Genomic DNA, 14,192 nt, shown 5'->3' on the forward strand with positions numbered 1-14,192 from the left:
CCCCTTGTACTCGGCCTTGGTGAGGCCGCAGCTGGAGTACTGCATCCAGTTTTGGGCTCCACAATTCAAAAAGGGTGTGGAGAAGCTTGAGAGAGTGCAGAGGAGAGCCACGCACATGATCAGAGGTCAGGAAATCAGACCTTATGAAGAGAGGCTGAGAGCCATGGGACTCTTCAGCCTGGAAAAGCTCAGGCTCAGGGGTGATCTGGTGGCCACCTACAAGTTCATCAGGGGTGCTTACCAGGATCTGGGGGAACATCTGTTCACCAGAGCGCCCCAAGGGATGACAAGGTTGAATGGTCACAAACTCCTCCATGACCGTTTCAGGCTGGACATAAGGAAGAACTTCTTTACTGCCCAAGCCCCCAAGGTTTGGAATAGACTGCCGCTGGTGGTGGTTCAAGTACCTACTCTGAACGCCTTCAAAAGACATCTGGATGTTTACCTTGCTGGGATCCTCTGATCCCTGCTGACTTCCTGCTCCTGGGGCAGGGGGCTAGACTCGAGGATCTTCTGAGGTCCCTTCCAGCCCAAATGTCTATGAAATCTATGTCTATAAATTCTGTTCATAATATTTTATGCTTAATTTATACTGCTTTTCTACACACAGGCCTCATTCACCTACCCTACTTACACACATACAAAATAAAAACACATCATTAAAATGATCAAAGCCTGAAGGTACCAATTCCCTTTATCCTCATATGCAAATATTTGTCTTCTACTTCCAAGGGAAGTAAGAATATGTAATCCAGTTCTGGTCATATGGAAACTGATGGTGAAATTCCCCTTCGATTTTAATAGCAGAAGGATCAAGCCCAAAGATATGGTAAGATAAACTACATAAAAAGCTGCCTGTTTCAGGAAGTACCCCTCTTCTGCATAAAGCAAGAACTATTAAAAGGGGGTAACTTAAGTTCCCCTAAAATGTTACCCCAATATGAATTCAAATTATTTTTCATGATAGCAGAGGCACAGAGAAAGGAAGGGTGAAGTTACAGGTTACACTTAGACCATACTAAATCTGTGGAATATTAAACAGCTTTGGAGTTAAAACATACTGTGAGCAGTTGCATGTTATGTGTTAATACCATTTTTTGCCTGCAGGGCTTCTGTTTGTCAGTAGAGGGCTGGTGAGCAGGGGCATGGCTAGAAGCCAGGACAACTGGGCTCTACCCCTACCCTGGAGATGGGAGGAGCCAGAAGCAGTGCATCTCAAAGCAGGACCATCCCTAACTAGATCATTCCAACCAGGGATCTGTCAAGCCGGGCCCTAAAGACCTCCAGGGATGGAGGTTCCATCGCCTCTGTAGGAAACCCATTCCAGTGCTTTACCACCCTCATAGTGAGAAAGTTTTCCTTAATATCCAACCTAAACTTTCCTTGCTGCAATTTGAGACCATTGATCCTTGTACTGTCATCTGCCATTCAGTTTTAATTCAAATGAATCAATAGACTTATTTTTATATGGTTAGAAAATAATTCTGTTCTCTATGTGCACTACATTTTTTTTACAAAACAAAGAAGCTGAATTTCTGCTTTATGTAAAAAATGGAATTAAATCTCAACTATAGAGTTGAAACCAATACTTGTTTAATTATTATTTGGATTTCTGAGACTTGCAAGTCACGAATCTTAAAATATTTTACTAAAATATTATTAGCATAATTCCCAATAGTGAAATTGATGCACAGGGTGATTAAGAGAGAGAGAGGAGAATAGATGCTGTTCAGAATCAAAATCTACCACTCTTAACCATAATGTTGCCTAATTTCATCACAGGTGTTACAATATCTGGTGCTTTCTTTAAATGTAATGAGTGTGTAACAGACTCAAGGAGACATATGACAATCACAAGAATTTCAGATCATTTTAAATATATATATTTCTGGCCCCTATTTTTGAAAAATCTGAAAATGTGAAACCAAAAGGTTAAAAAATGAGAAACCAAATAAACAGAACAAAAAAATCTTTTAATTTTTACAACTGTAATGTTTAATTCATGATTCGCAGCATGTGACTCAACAATATTTCAAGGCCAAAAGGAATTCCTTGAAGGAATACTAAAAGGGCAGAAGAGGATATTTTGCACTGTTTTCTGGATTCTAATGACTATGGATTTTTGAACAGAAAAAGTTGGAAATGCTGAAAGTATTACATTATAATTTTCTCTTTTTTAAATTTAATTTCAAAAAGGGAAAACATCAAATGATTATTTTTCTGTTGTTCTTTCATACCACTTGTTGCTACAGAATATTTATATCCCTATGGTAATAAAGCTAACAAACATAATAGGTCAATGAATAGGCTGAGGGCAAGGGTATTTTCTTATGTCCTCGGTGATTTTCATTTAGTTGTATAGTAATCAGAGACCAGCAACAAGGTGTTATGTGACTGTGCAACTCACTGATTTCCTTTGTTCATTCAGTAAAGTGAACATGCACTGAGAGCTTTAATCAAGCCCTCTCACCATATGCACAATGACTCTCTCTCCACTTGCTGCCTCAATTTCAATAATGGTTGTAGTGTACTTGTTCTTAAGTTGGATAGAGCCTTATGATCTCTGAGGGCATTTTACATGCTTCTCTTCCAGTAGAAAATCTGTTCATAATGGTTTAGTAACTACTAATTTATTTAAAATAGAGCAAACATGTTGGTCAGTTACTGACCCACTACTGGTTGGGGTTAACAGTTACTCAGGTCTCAGCAATGTAAATAACTAAAAGTGACGGCTGATTGGTGGCTTATGGTTAGTTTTGGAGTAGGTGGACAGTTTGTAGCATCCCTTTAGCCTTCTTTTATTTAATATATTCCAGCTTCTCAAATCAAAACAATCACCAGGATGTCTAATGAGGATAAAGGTCCAATCTTTATGACTAAAGAGGTTTTATTTTAAAATAAGTATTTTTTAATAATACAACTCTCTGTATGCTGGTTGACTGTTGCAATAGCAGTGGCGGGTATAGCAGAGGATAGATCATTCTAGATATACCATGTTTATATGCTCTCCCTCTCAAGCATCCACTCCTGCCATGGGTGAAGACAGGTCTATTTGTTATGTGGAGGACAGTGGGCCTAGGTCCACCAAGAAAACTATAACCTTCCCTCAGGGAGGCTACTAAAAGCCTAACAACTGATTGGGGGCAAAACAAATGAAAAAAAAAAAGCAGGGACACAAATGAAGATCATAGGCTAGTAACAACAGTTCAAGGCAGGGGTCACCAAGCAGAGAACAGTGGCCAGTGCCCGCCAGTGGGGAGGCTCAGGAGACCTGCAAAGACCCAGTGCTGTTCTGGCCAGGAGGACCCCAGTGCCCACCTCTGGAAACTGGCCAGGAGGCCTGGGGGCATGGTGTTGAAACGGAGCTAGAGCATGGACAGGGTAAGTTGGTTGATGACCAAGGCCCTCCCTTGGACGGAGAGGCACTGAAGAAGTTCCATCCATGTCTGTAACCACTCAGACATCTTGACTTCAAGTTGGTTCCAGTTCTATGGCAGGGAGCATGACTGGGGACATGTAGACTCCAGACAGAACAGTGAGCTTGTGCTCCATCAGAAACTGTGGAGCACAGGTGGGAGTGAGCTGACCTGCTGCCTGTCATCTACCATCATGCCAGAGCTCCTGACACACTTGACCCAGGCAGAGGAGGCTGCCAAGCAGATGAATTGGCAGGCCTTCACCTGCACAAGGTCCTCCAGGGCCTGGATGCTAGGAGCATGTCATGGACATACACTAAAAGGACCACTCTTATGGCTGGCATTTGATGAGGATCAACCTCACAGACACTTGGAGGGGTTTTGGCTTCAGTCCCTGCTTTGTGTGATTTCTCCAGGTGCTCAACTGAATGCTGATGGAGCCTATCTCCTCTGGGCAGGAAATCACACAAAGCAGGGACTGAAGCCAAAACCCCTCCGAGTGTCTGTGAGGTTGATCCTCATCAAATGCTTTCTGCTGGTCAAGGGTATTTCACTGTCTCTGCCCACACTACCTCAGGTAGCCAGGGCCCCTTGCATAACATCATCAGGTGGCATGAAGTACACTGCTACCTCCATCCCAATGCATTCCACTTTAAGCTTTATTTGCAGACACTGGTGCATGTTATAAGGACCCCCCAAGATCATGGTGGCTTCTGGGATGCCTGGCAAGGGAGTGTTCCAGAGGCCAACCCCCAAGCAGCAGTGGAGAAATGGATCTCTGATTGGTGACCCTTGAGTTCCTGGGGGACCTGGGTACCAGAGTGGACCTGAGTTCTGTCCTCCTCAACACACCTGTCACGCTCTCCCTCCTCAGCCTGCGAAATGTCACCTCCCCAGTCACTATTCTTCTGCTGGTATGCCAAGACCTCAGCTTCTACCAGGCATGATCCTTTCACTGCCAGTTGACCTTGGCACAGAGATGGCTGGGTGGGGTGGGCTAAGGAAGAGAAGTGGAACACGGGGCTCCCTCCTTTTTATGGGATAGGGAGGGGGCTCAGGGGTGTTTCCTTGGGCTGCACTGTGTGTGGCAAAGTAGAGGCAGCTGTGAAAGGTGCTGATGGGCCTGGAGTGTGTGTGGTGAAGAGGTTTGTACAAGGCAAGTGCAGGAGGCAGGGAATGATGCTGGGAATAATATAGGGAGACACACACAGACATACAAGAGGGAGGGGAAGGCTCAAAGCTGGCTTGCTCAGCTCAATCACAAACACTAGGGAGTGGGAGAGGGGAGTGTAGGACTCACCACATGAGGGTAGACACAGGGGTATCACAGCAGCACGTGCTGTTGGTGATGCCCATTACTGCCTACCCATTCAGATTGAAAAAAACTATATGGTAAATTATTTATTTCTGAGGAGGGAAAATAAATGGGGTATGTGATGAATGGCTGCTCTATAATAAATTTAAAACAAATAAATATATTCATAGTGTGTGAGTAGAATAATCTTTCCTACATAGGAAGAAACTGGGGACAGAGAACATACAGTTCTAAGTGTTATTAACTGGAGTGTGCTCCTTGTTTATGGAATCATACATTAGACTCATCTCAAAATACCTAGTGATTATAGTCTTAGAGTTTAACAGCCCAGGATATGTTCAGACCACATAAATAGAGAACATACCTCAGGTTATGCATGAAACTTTTACTCGTTATTCCTATGACTTATTTATTTACAAAATTCAAAATATTTGTAAGAAATATTTATATGCAAGAAAGTCATATTAAAAGTATTTTAAAATTTCAGCTTCTCAAAAGTTAGCTTGTTCCTGAATGGAAACTGCTTGAACATAAAATATTATTTGTATCAGGTGTATTTGATATCAAGATAATTTTCCTGGTACAAATTATGAAGAGATTAGAATGCCCTTAAAAAATATTAGAAAAAAGTTATAATGGGCAAACCTTAACAGAGGACTTGCCATTATTCTCTTTGTAATATGAACAATTAAACAGATTATGCATAACAATGAGAATTTCAGCATGGCATTCAAAACAGAATGATAACATAGCACTCTGTTACTTCGCTAATTTGTTATAAATGTTAAGTTTCTTCAGACAGAGGTTTTCTTTACTATAGTATCGCAGTATAAGAGTGCTAAGTAGAATGCTGATGTAAGTACTGCTAACACTGCAACATCTACCATTAAAAAAGTAAGTACTGTCTTCAGGGAAACACTCTGAGTCTAGTTCAATTGAGACACTTGTGAAAATGTGAACACTTAGGAGTTATAGCTGAGAACCTGGCAACCATCCTGCTAAGAAAGGATTCTCACAACACAAAGAATCTGCATGCTCAGCTCTGTAGTGCCTTCTATTCAGCATATCTCTGCATTTCAAGATCCTACATTAAAAATCTAGTGCATGAGTTAAAAGGCTAATGATAATTACTATGGAATAATGTTCCATTAATTATGGCTACAATGTGGAACAGTGCTAGGGCTAAATCCCTTACATATTATGGGCCCAATCATGTTCCCACTAAAATCAGCAGGAGTCTCACCACAGGCTAGAAGATTGGGCACCACTGATCTAGAAGACTGTTCTGCTGTCCTGCAAAATCTAGGTGATGACAAGGACCTTATTTTAAAGTGTGTCAATCCCCAAAGTAAGGTATATATGGGGAAAAAAGAGGGCAATAATTGAAATGAAATGCTGTCTTCTTTTCTACTCTGCCTATACTATTTTCTATATCTCCATTTCATCATTTTATATTATTGATCTAAATAATTTACAAAAATAATAGAGCAGCAAGTTTAAGTGGCACATAAAAAAATTGATTTTAAAACAACATGCATCACAAAAGTGCACAGCTGAGAAGTCTTATACAAGGCAAAAGGATGTTGTTTCTAAACACATAATGCTACTCTGCTGTTCAGCTGCTAAATTACATGTACTACTGCTCTATTTCCTCACTTAAAATTAGAAATAATTTCTCAGTAACAATATGAAATATAACTAAATTAATAGTAATCATGCATATGCATACCTATTAATTACAATAACCATGTAAATGTGTAATACATACATATACATACACACACACACACAAACACACGCAGATTTCTTCACCTCTTTCTAATAACTCTGAGAGAAAAATCATGCACTTTATGAGTACCCAAAAACTTATCTGGAATTCATTGGGAGTTTTCGGCACAAAAGGAATGGAGGATGGGATTATATATTATGACCACTGAATTTTAAAATCTAATTCAATTTTTACCATGTACAAGATAATGCTGGTTTATTTGTTACAGAAATTGCTGCTCTTATGGGGGAAGCAGAACTGAGAAATGGACTCTACAGTCAGCAGTTGTCGTCTGACCCCACCATTAGCACCAGTAGGGAGTCTCAGCTTGACTCACATTTAGACAGCTTTTACATCATCACCTCTGTCTTCTGAAATAGAAAGTGACCTCATCTTGGGAATATCACCAAGACAACCCTCCCCTGTTGCTGACATAGTTTACATTGTGGCAGCACATCTCAAACCTCCAGGAATCAAGGTTCTACTGTGTAAGGTACTGTATGAATTTATGATAAAAATACCCTATAGGTATATTTAAAGATGTGTATGCACACAATATACGCTGCATATACCAAATGCTGCATATACAAAGTACACATTGCAAATGAAAATTCTCTCCATTTACAAGGAACAGACCACTACTCAAACAACTGTGTTCCAGGTATGCCCTTTCATAGACCATTTTGCAATTTCTTGTCCATAAACACTCAAGGGCTAATCTCATAAACTCCCTGAAATCTGGACCCTGAAAAACTATCACTATCCCAAATCCCAGGTGACACCAGAAAAGTAAGACATGGCCAAAACAAAGCCACACCATAGAGTTATACTATCAATCATCTAAAACTAATTTTCCTATTAAGACCTTTATCATCATCAACATATGCAATGGAAAATAAAACCCAACTTCCTGCTGATGACAATGACTAAGCACAGATAGTCAAAAAGCCCGAGGCAGAATTGATTCAATCTTCACAGACTACTACCCTGAGTAGACTTAACTGATAAGGAAATGAATAGACATTCAACTTTGATTTTAGAAATGCGCCACATGCCTGCTGTGGCTCAGGCCAGAAGCCAGAGGGAACTAGAGCACACCTCTCTGTTTGGTTGGAACAGACAGCTTGGGACAAGGCTAGCCTGCCCACCCTGCGAGAGAGGGAGGGGATTCAGGGAAGGTGCAAAACATCTTGGTATGCTGGGGGAATGTGAGTTGACTTGAACCTGGAAGGGATCTTTGACAGAAGTTTAATAAACTGATTTAATCTAAATCAGTTAAGTCTGATACTACATCTATCCAGGTTTATCTTAAACTGGTTTCAGCCATTTTGAAAGTCATTTATGTGCACTGAATTTCTGTTGTGTAACAGACTTGAACCCATTTCTTATCACTTATCGCAGTTTATACGTAATTTCTGTCCCTAGCCTATGAGATTAGCTGTCAACAAAATTAGTCTGATCTGACTGCAGAAGTAAACTTGTCTGCATCACTGACACATAACTTCAGCTACGCCTCCATTAATGGGGAGGAAATGGGCACTGCAGAAATGCTGATGTATATTAAGTTCACTTTGCTTGAACAACAAACATAAATCAAGTTCACTTACATTTTAAATCATTTTCACTTTCCAGTTCTTTTACATAATAAGATGCTGTAATGTTCCAATTGCAAACAAGTGAATATTACCTTTCAAAAATATTTTCTCTGCTGATTTTCATTAACATTTTAAGAAAAGTGGATACAATTCCATTTATTCCATTCCCTGAGGTCTTTACCTCAATACTTAATTCAAAGAACTTTCATAGATCACAGCGATAACAACGGATTTAAATCAGAGAACAAGTGTAAGGATATACATCCCTCAGAAAACCTAAATGTTGACAATGTCCCTTTACTTACAAATGTAGACAATAAAAATAAAATATAAGCTATTAATGAATTTCCATGTGTACAATTAAAGACAAAATCCTATGTGTTAAAATATTTTTTTACAATCACATCAAACTTCACACATTGCTGAATTTTACAATTATCTAGCTTATTAATCAACAGTACACATATTTGTTTTTCACTACCGTGAACAATACATGTTATACTATATAATCAGTTGAACTGTAATTTGTGTATGTTTGTGTCAAAATGTTGATGAATTAAATAAAAATGATAAAGGAAATACAGTACACAGAAAACTGGGGTACATGCATGTGTACACACAAACAGAAATCACCTTGATCCTTCTCTGTAGTTGCTAAAATATAAAAAAAAGAAAATGAAGAAAAAATCAGATAAAAATAAGGTACTTAATTTAACTTCATTTAAGTACAACAAACATCAGACAACATAGTTCAATGTTTTGTCCATTTAAAATGCTTATGTGCTACTCGTATCTGACTATACTTTGAGAACAATTCTCTTTCTGGTTTATGCCCATGGAGTCAGCCTGAATATACGTCACATACTCTGAGAAGCTGGTGAAATGAATAATAGTAAAAACTGGATAAGGCTATTACTGTTGTTATAACCATCCTTGTGGATTTAATCTGTACTTGATCATCGTTAGTTTAAAGCCAGTATCACCACTGAACATTGTACATGTAGTAGATTGACTTCTGAGAGAGTGAGGGGAAGTTACTGACTAGAGAAATAGTCACAGATTTGGTATCTAGAGAAATATTCGGGAACTAGAGAAATATTCACAGATTTGGGATCAGGCCCAATTCCAATATGATAATTACATCTGAGATTTTTAGGCATATTTTAGACAATACTTAGATACTTCTGATGTGGTACAACTAATAAAAAATGGCTAATGATTATAAGGAGACAGAAGTCAATTTCAGGGTGCAAAGTCTAGAATCAACACAGAAATAACGTATCTGCCAATAAGATTTTGGCTTATGAAACCTCAGTACTAGAAGAGAGGGATACAGACCTTTTTAAAACTGAAAGTTGGTAACTAAGGGTTTTTTTTTTTTTTTAAACTTATGAAGCTGGAGCCTTTTACCTCCAATAGCATTCTACTTCATTTTTAAGGTGGTATGTCTTCTTGAGGCAAGTACACTTGAAAAAAGAATTTTAAGACTGACTTTTGACATGGGGCTTACTATTACATGTCTGTATATCCACTTGGAGAAATTTATTTATGCATCAGGTAGGTAGCAGTGGCTTGATAAAACACAGAAAAAATCCCTTCAGTTAAAATACCTATGAGGCCAAATTCCTGCAATTTCAGTTTTACTTCAGCAACTACAAGCATGCTTTGAAGTGCAGAATTTGGTCTTTTACTTTGCATCATTTGCAGAGGTGTAGCTAGCTATTTCATCACCCAGGAATGGGTTGGGGGTAGGAAAGGTGGCAGTCTTCCCTGACTCACTGTACTCTGGCTGCTGCCGCTCAATGTGTTGTGGAATTGGTTCAGACTGCTGCAGCTACAGAACTGGCTCCCTGCACACCAGCTGCAGCACCCTTCAGTGGCAGATTCCTTTGGTGCCACCCTCTAAATCCATGCATAGGACTAGCGCCATGCTCCCCTACACCTGGTCACACTAACGATAAATGCACTCCTACACTTTTCCAGAATAAAATTTGGAACATCCGTGCAATGTTGTATTATTTGTTCCGTTTCTCTTTCAGTGCTCCCGCAACCTAACTATACATCCAGCTATGGTTATCTTTCTAAATTATTTCTATTTTATTCCAACAGGCTTACTAAATGTTCAAGATAATTTAAGAGCAAAAATCCCAATTACAAATGTGAAAAATAAAATCTGAGAGACAAAAGGTATCTTTGCTTTCTTGTTTTCCAGAAAAGATCCAATATTCATCCTTCTTTCTTTAACACAACATGATATCATAATTAATTATGTTAAACTGGTTACTAAGGTAGTTTCATGTTGTTACTCCCATGATATAATATCGGTTGCTATAGTGATGAGATGGCTTTTTGTTAATCACTCGTGAGATTGGTTAACTCATGTTTGTCAGTGACTTTGACCAGAGCTGGAATAAGACAAAAAGTGGATTTTATAACACTACTAAACACATCACCCTCCTTCATATCTATGGGGTTTGATGTTATGACTTTATTTAATTCCAGTGTATTACCAGAAATAAATTCTACCAAAACAGAATGTTATGTTAACAATAACATGGAATTTTTAAGCCAACGTCATGTTCTGTTTCCTGTAATCTGACACACATTTACGGTTTATATTAAAAATATATATATTTATGCAGGATTTACTATTTCTAGAATTTAAATCTGTATCACTATATTACACTGTTATATGCTTTCTGGAAAATAATTATTGCATTTGAATACTGTCAAATTATTTTATTGTTAGCATACTTTACTGTTTTTCAGAATTTTTACAATATTACAATAACCTTTATATAATAAAATACTGATTTCCTAGCAACAACCCTGATTAATCTCATTTTCCAGAATATATATAAATTATAAATATAGAAAAAACTCATATTATCATTAAAGCTATTTGCTGTTAGTATATTTATAATAATTAAAAGGCCATTGAGGTTTTATCAGTCTTTGATTATATCTTACAATATATACCAGTAACTTTTCCATCTCTGAACAATGACAACTCAACAAGCAAAAATTGTATTTATGTGCCTGACTAAGGTATTCAAAAGACATCTCTTGCCTTGATTTCCAAATTTCATGGTGCTGATTAGGAAAGAATGCACTGTCAATAGTTTATTAGGAATATTTAGAGAAAGTAAAAATTAGCCATAAGCACATTTATATTTGATAAAAATTCAAAATAAGAACAAAAGACAACTTAAACATAAGGTCTGGATATTTCGTTCAAGCAGGTTCCCAGGAGGCATATTAAAGCAATGAATAGGAAAAAGCTCTATAGTTCACCAGCTGAGATTTTAATGAGACATTTCCCCTTGCTGTGGTACAGGTTTGTTCAGGAAAGGGAAAAGGCTGCTCACAGAATATTCAGTTAATAGGCACTGTTGGCTTTTACAGTCACTTTGGCAGTTGATCACTATACTCACCTTCTATTTTGGCATATTCTGTAAGTCGAGTGTAATTGATCAAGGCAGCTTTCTCCAGACATTTTCTGACCACTTTCTTCACCTCTTCTGCTGGTATGGGAGTGGCAATATCTTTCATTAAAACCTGTGCCAGAGAATCATATTACTTGGCTGCACATTACCCAAAGCTCCAGAGCATAATTTGAATTTAATAACTATTTTAGATCTGCTAAAAATTAAAGTAAAAAATCAAAGAGGAATAATTTCAATCAGTGGTCCAGTTAGTTAATAAAGTAGGTATTTGTTTCTAGAGGTTTGAGTTCTAACTTCGTTTTGGTGGTTGTGTTAGTCTAGGGGTGGGGAGTTATTTTGGGCAGAGGGCTGCTTACCGAGTTTTGGCAAGCCATCGAGGGCCGCATAACAGGCAGCCCAGGGCAGATTAATATTAATTTTCTAAATTTTTTAAGGGCCCTGTGGGCCGGATACAAATGGCCTGGCGGGCCGCATCCAGCCTCCAGGCCGCATTTTGCCCACTCCTATGTTAGTTTGATGGTTTCACCTTTATCCTAATCTACAGAAGTTATAAGATCATATCTACAATTTGACACCATTCAGCGTGATTGTCAGTCTCTGAGTGAGAACCAAGAATGGAATACCAGAAGTCCTGAGGTCTAGATTAAACTACAGCTAGAGATAGGGATAGCACCATTTTCATGTGACTCTTTTTGTATTACGTTCAGTTCTTAGTGGTGAAATGAACCCCACAATTTCATGAACATTAAATCAACTGGCAATTTTAAAAAGGAAGAAAAAAACACTATCCAGACTTATCATCACTGATTATTTTTCTTCCTGCATACAGTTATTAAAATTCAGCAGAACGTACTTGTTCAAAAGGATTAGCTATTTAGGCAGAGTACCAGAGTTTTCCTAAAATATTTTATTATGGTAAGCTAGAAGGCTAGGTCATAAAAACACTTTAACATTTTAAATATTTATTTTTTAAATCTACTAATCTGTAAAAATCTTCCAGTTTGACCTTTTGGAAGTTAATGGAATTTAGCCATTGGCTTCAATTGAATCAGAATGTCCCTTGAATTTTTAAAGTTATGTTGGCCTCTACTAGTTTAAATTTAAATAAAACATGTCAAACTTACAAAAATGCTATTTATATTTTGTAATCTAAATATTGCAAATAAAGATTTAAAGTTTGACAAATTAATTACTTTTTTAATCACAATGAATTGCTGACTAAAATGTCAATACTGCTTTGAAAAAACTCAAGACTCAATTAAAATGAGGCAAGTTGGACCCAGATAATTTAATCTGTAACTTTAAAAATAAATTTTTTGCATAATACCAAGGGACTCGTATGTACCCAAGTCTCCAACAGTGTATTTAATAATGCAATAGAGGTAATGCATATTAATATTTTACTTTTATGGGTAATTTAGCTATTAGTTTTCTTTTCTTGTTTTTTGACTATCCACACAGGTGTACCAAAATTCAATTTGATTTTATACAAATATGTTTATTCTACACTTGAATTCAAGAGTCTAAACCAGAAAGGAAGAGCCACAATGTTTACAGGTAAGTATAATAAAAGGATGCTCACAGATATAGGAAGGCACATTTTCCCTAATTCAACTTGGCCCTTTGCAACTGTAGCAGCACAAATAGAAATATTAGCTCCACAAAAATGATGTCTACATATATGGCAATATATTAAATGAAATCAGATTTAAAACCAAATATACAGAATTGGTCACCCAATAGTGTATAGGCCCTGGCAGAATTTTGCAATAGCACAAAATGGCTGTCACTTCCCCTTTTTTGGATGCATCAGGCATCAGACCAGTACCATCCAAAGGCTGGACAGTGCTACAGAGCATGGGATAACTGTCTAGAAAAGACAGAATATCTTGCTTTAGCTCACCCTCTTAGTAGTCTCCTGGACTTTAAAGCTCCTCATTCACAAGGGAGCATAAATGCTGTTAGTATTGTCTGCCCTCCGCAGGAGCTAGTTCTGGGGAATTTATTGTAGCCAAGTTTTATTTATATGTTGCATTTATATTCCCTTGTCAATTTAGATAAATCTAAACTTTTTCTTTATAAATTGAATCAAATTTTGATTTTCCAGTGTGTTTATTTAGATTATATGGATATTTTTAAAGTTATAGTTCAAGATATAATCATAACATTTTGTGACCATAATAATCAAATGATAAAGACACAGGGAACCTTTGAAATGACTTAAGAGAAAGTTCTGGTAAATATACTTTATTATTTGACTTTGTCAATTATTTAGCATGTAATAAAACCACTAGTATGGTATCTTAGCGGATATTCCTTCTAGCTCAATAATAAACGAACATACAGATGAAATATCCTAGAGTTAAAATAAACTAAAAAGACATACCCTTTCAAGTAATGAAAGTGTAGCTTTTAAAGCTCCTTCAGGACGTCCAAATGGAAAACAGTATCTTAAAAACAAAAACAGGATAAATTATCCAGAGTGTAATATCTAAGTTAAGAATGTAAGCGTAATGGGTATATATTATCCCACTACTCCTTAATTTGCATTATTGGAAGGGACATATATACTGAACACTGATAAATGATTCTTTTATATTTTTTCACAAATCCAATATGGAGGACCGAAATAAGGACATCAGAGCACTTGTT

The 14,192-nt window shown here is 37.4% G+C and overlaps 1 protein-coding gene across 1 annotated transcript in view; it reads right to left on the minus strand.

Annotated features, from left to right (window-relative positions):
• Positions 1-14,192, minus strand: part of CADPS2 (calcium dependent secretion activator 2) — a 794,189-nt gene that overhangs the window by 107,465 nt on the left and 672,532 nt on the right. Inside the window, exons 15-16 of the mRNA XM_019509247.1 lie at positions 13,927-13,990; positions 11,529-11,652 (exon numbers count right to left, since the gene is read on the minus strand). Of these exons, the coding sequence (XP_019364792.1) occupies positions 11,529-11,652; positions 13,927-13,990 (188 nt within the window). The remainder of the gene's footprint in view (positions 1-11,528; positions 11,653-13,926; positions 13,991-14,192) is intronic.

The sequence above is a fragment of the Gavialis gangeticus genome, unplaced genomic scaffold (assembly GCF_001723915.1).
Source record: "Gavialis gangeticus isolate Ggan-Ray unplaced genomic scaffold, GavGan_comp1, whole genome shotgun sequence".
NCBI classification, from domain to species: Eukaryota; Metazoa; Chordata; order Crocodylia; family Gavialidae; genus Gavialis; species Gavialis gangeticus.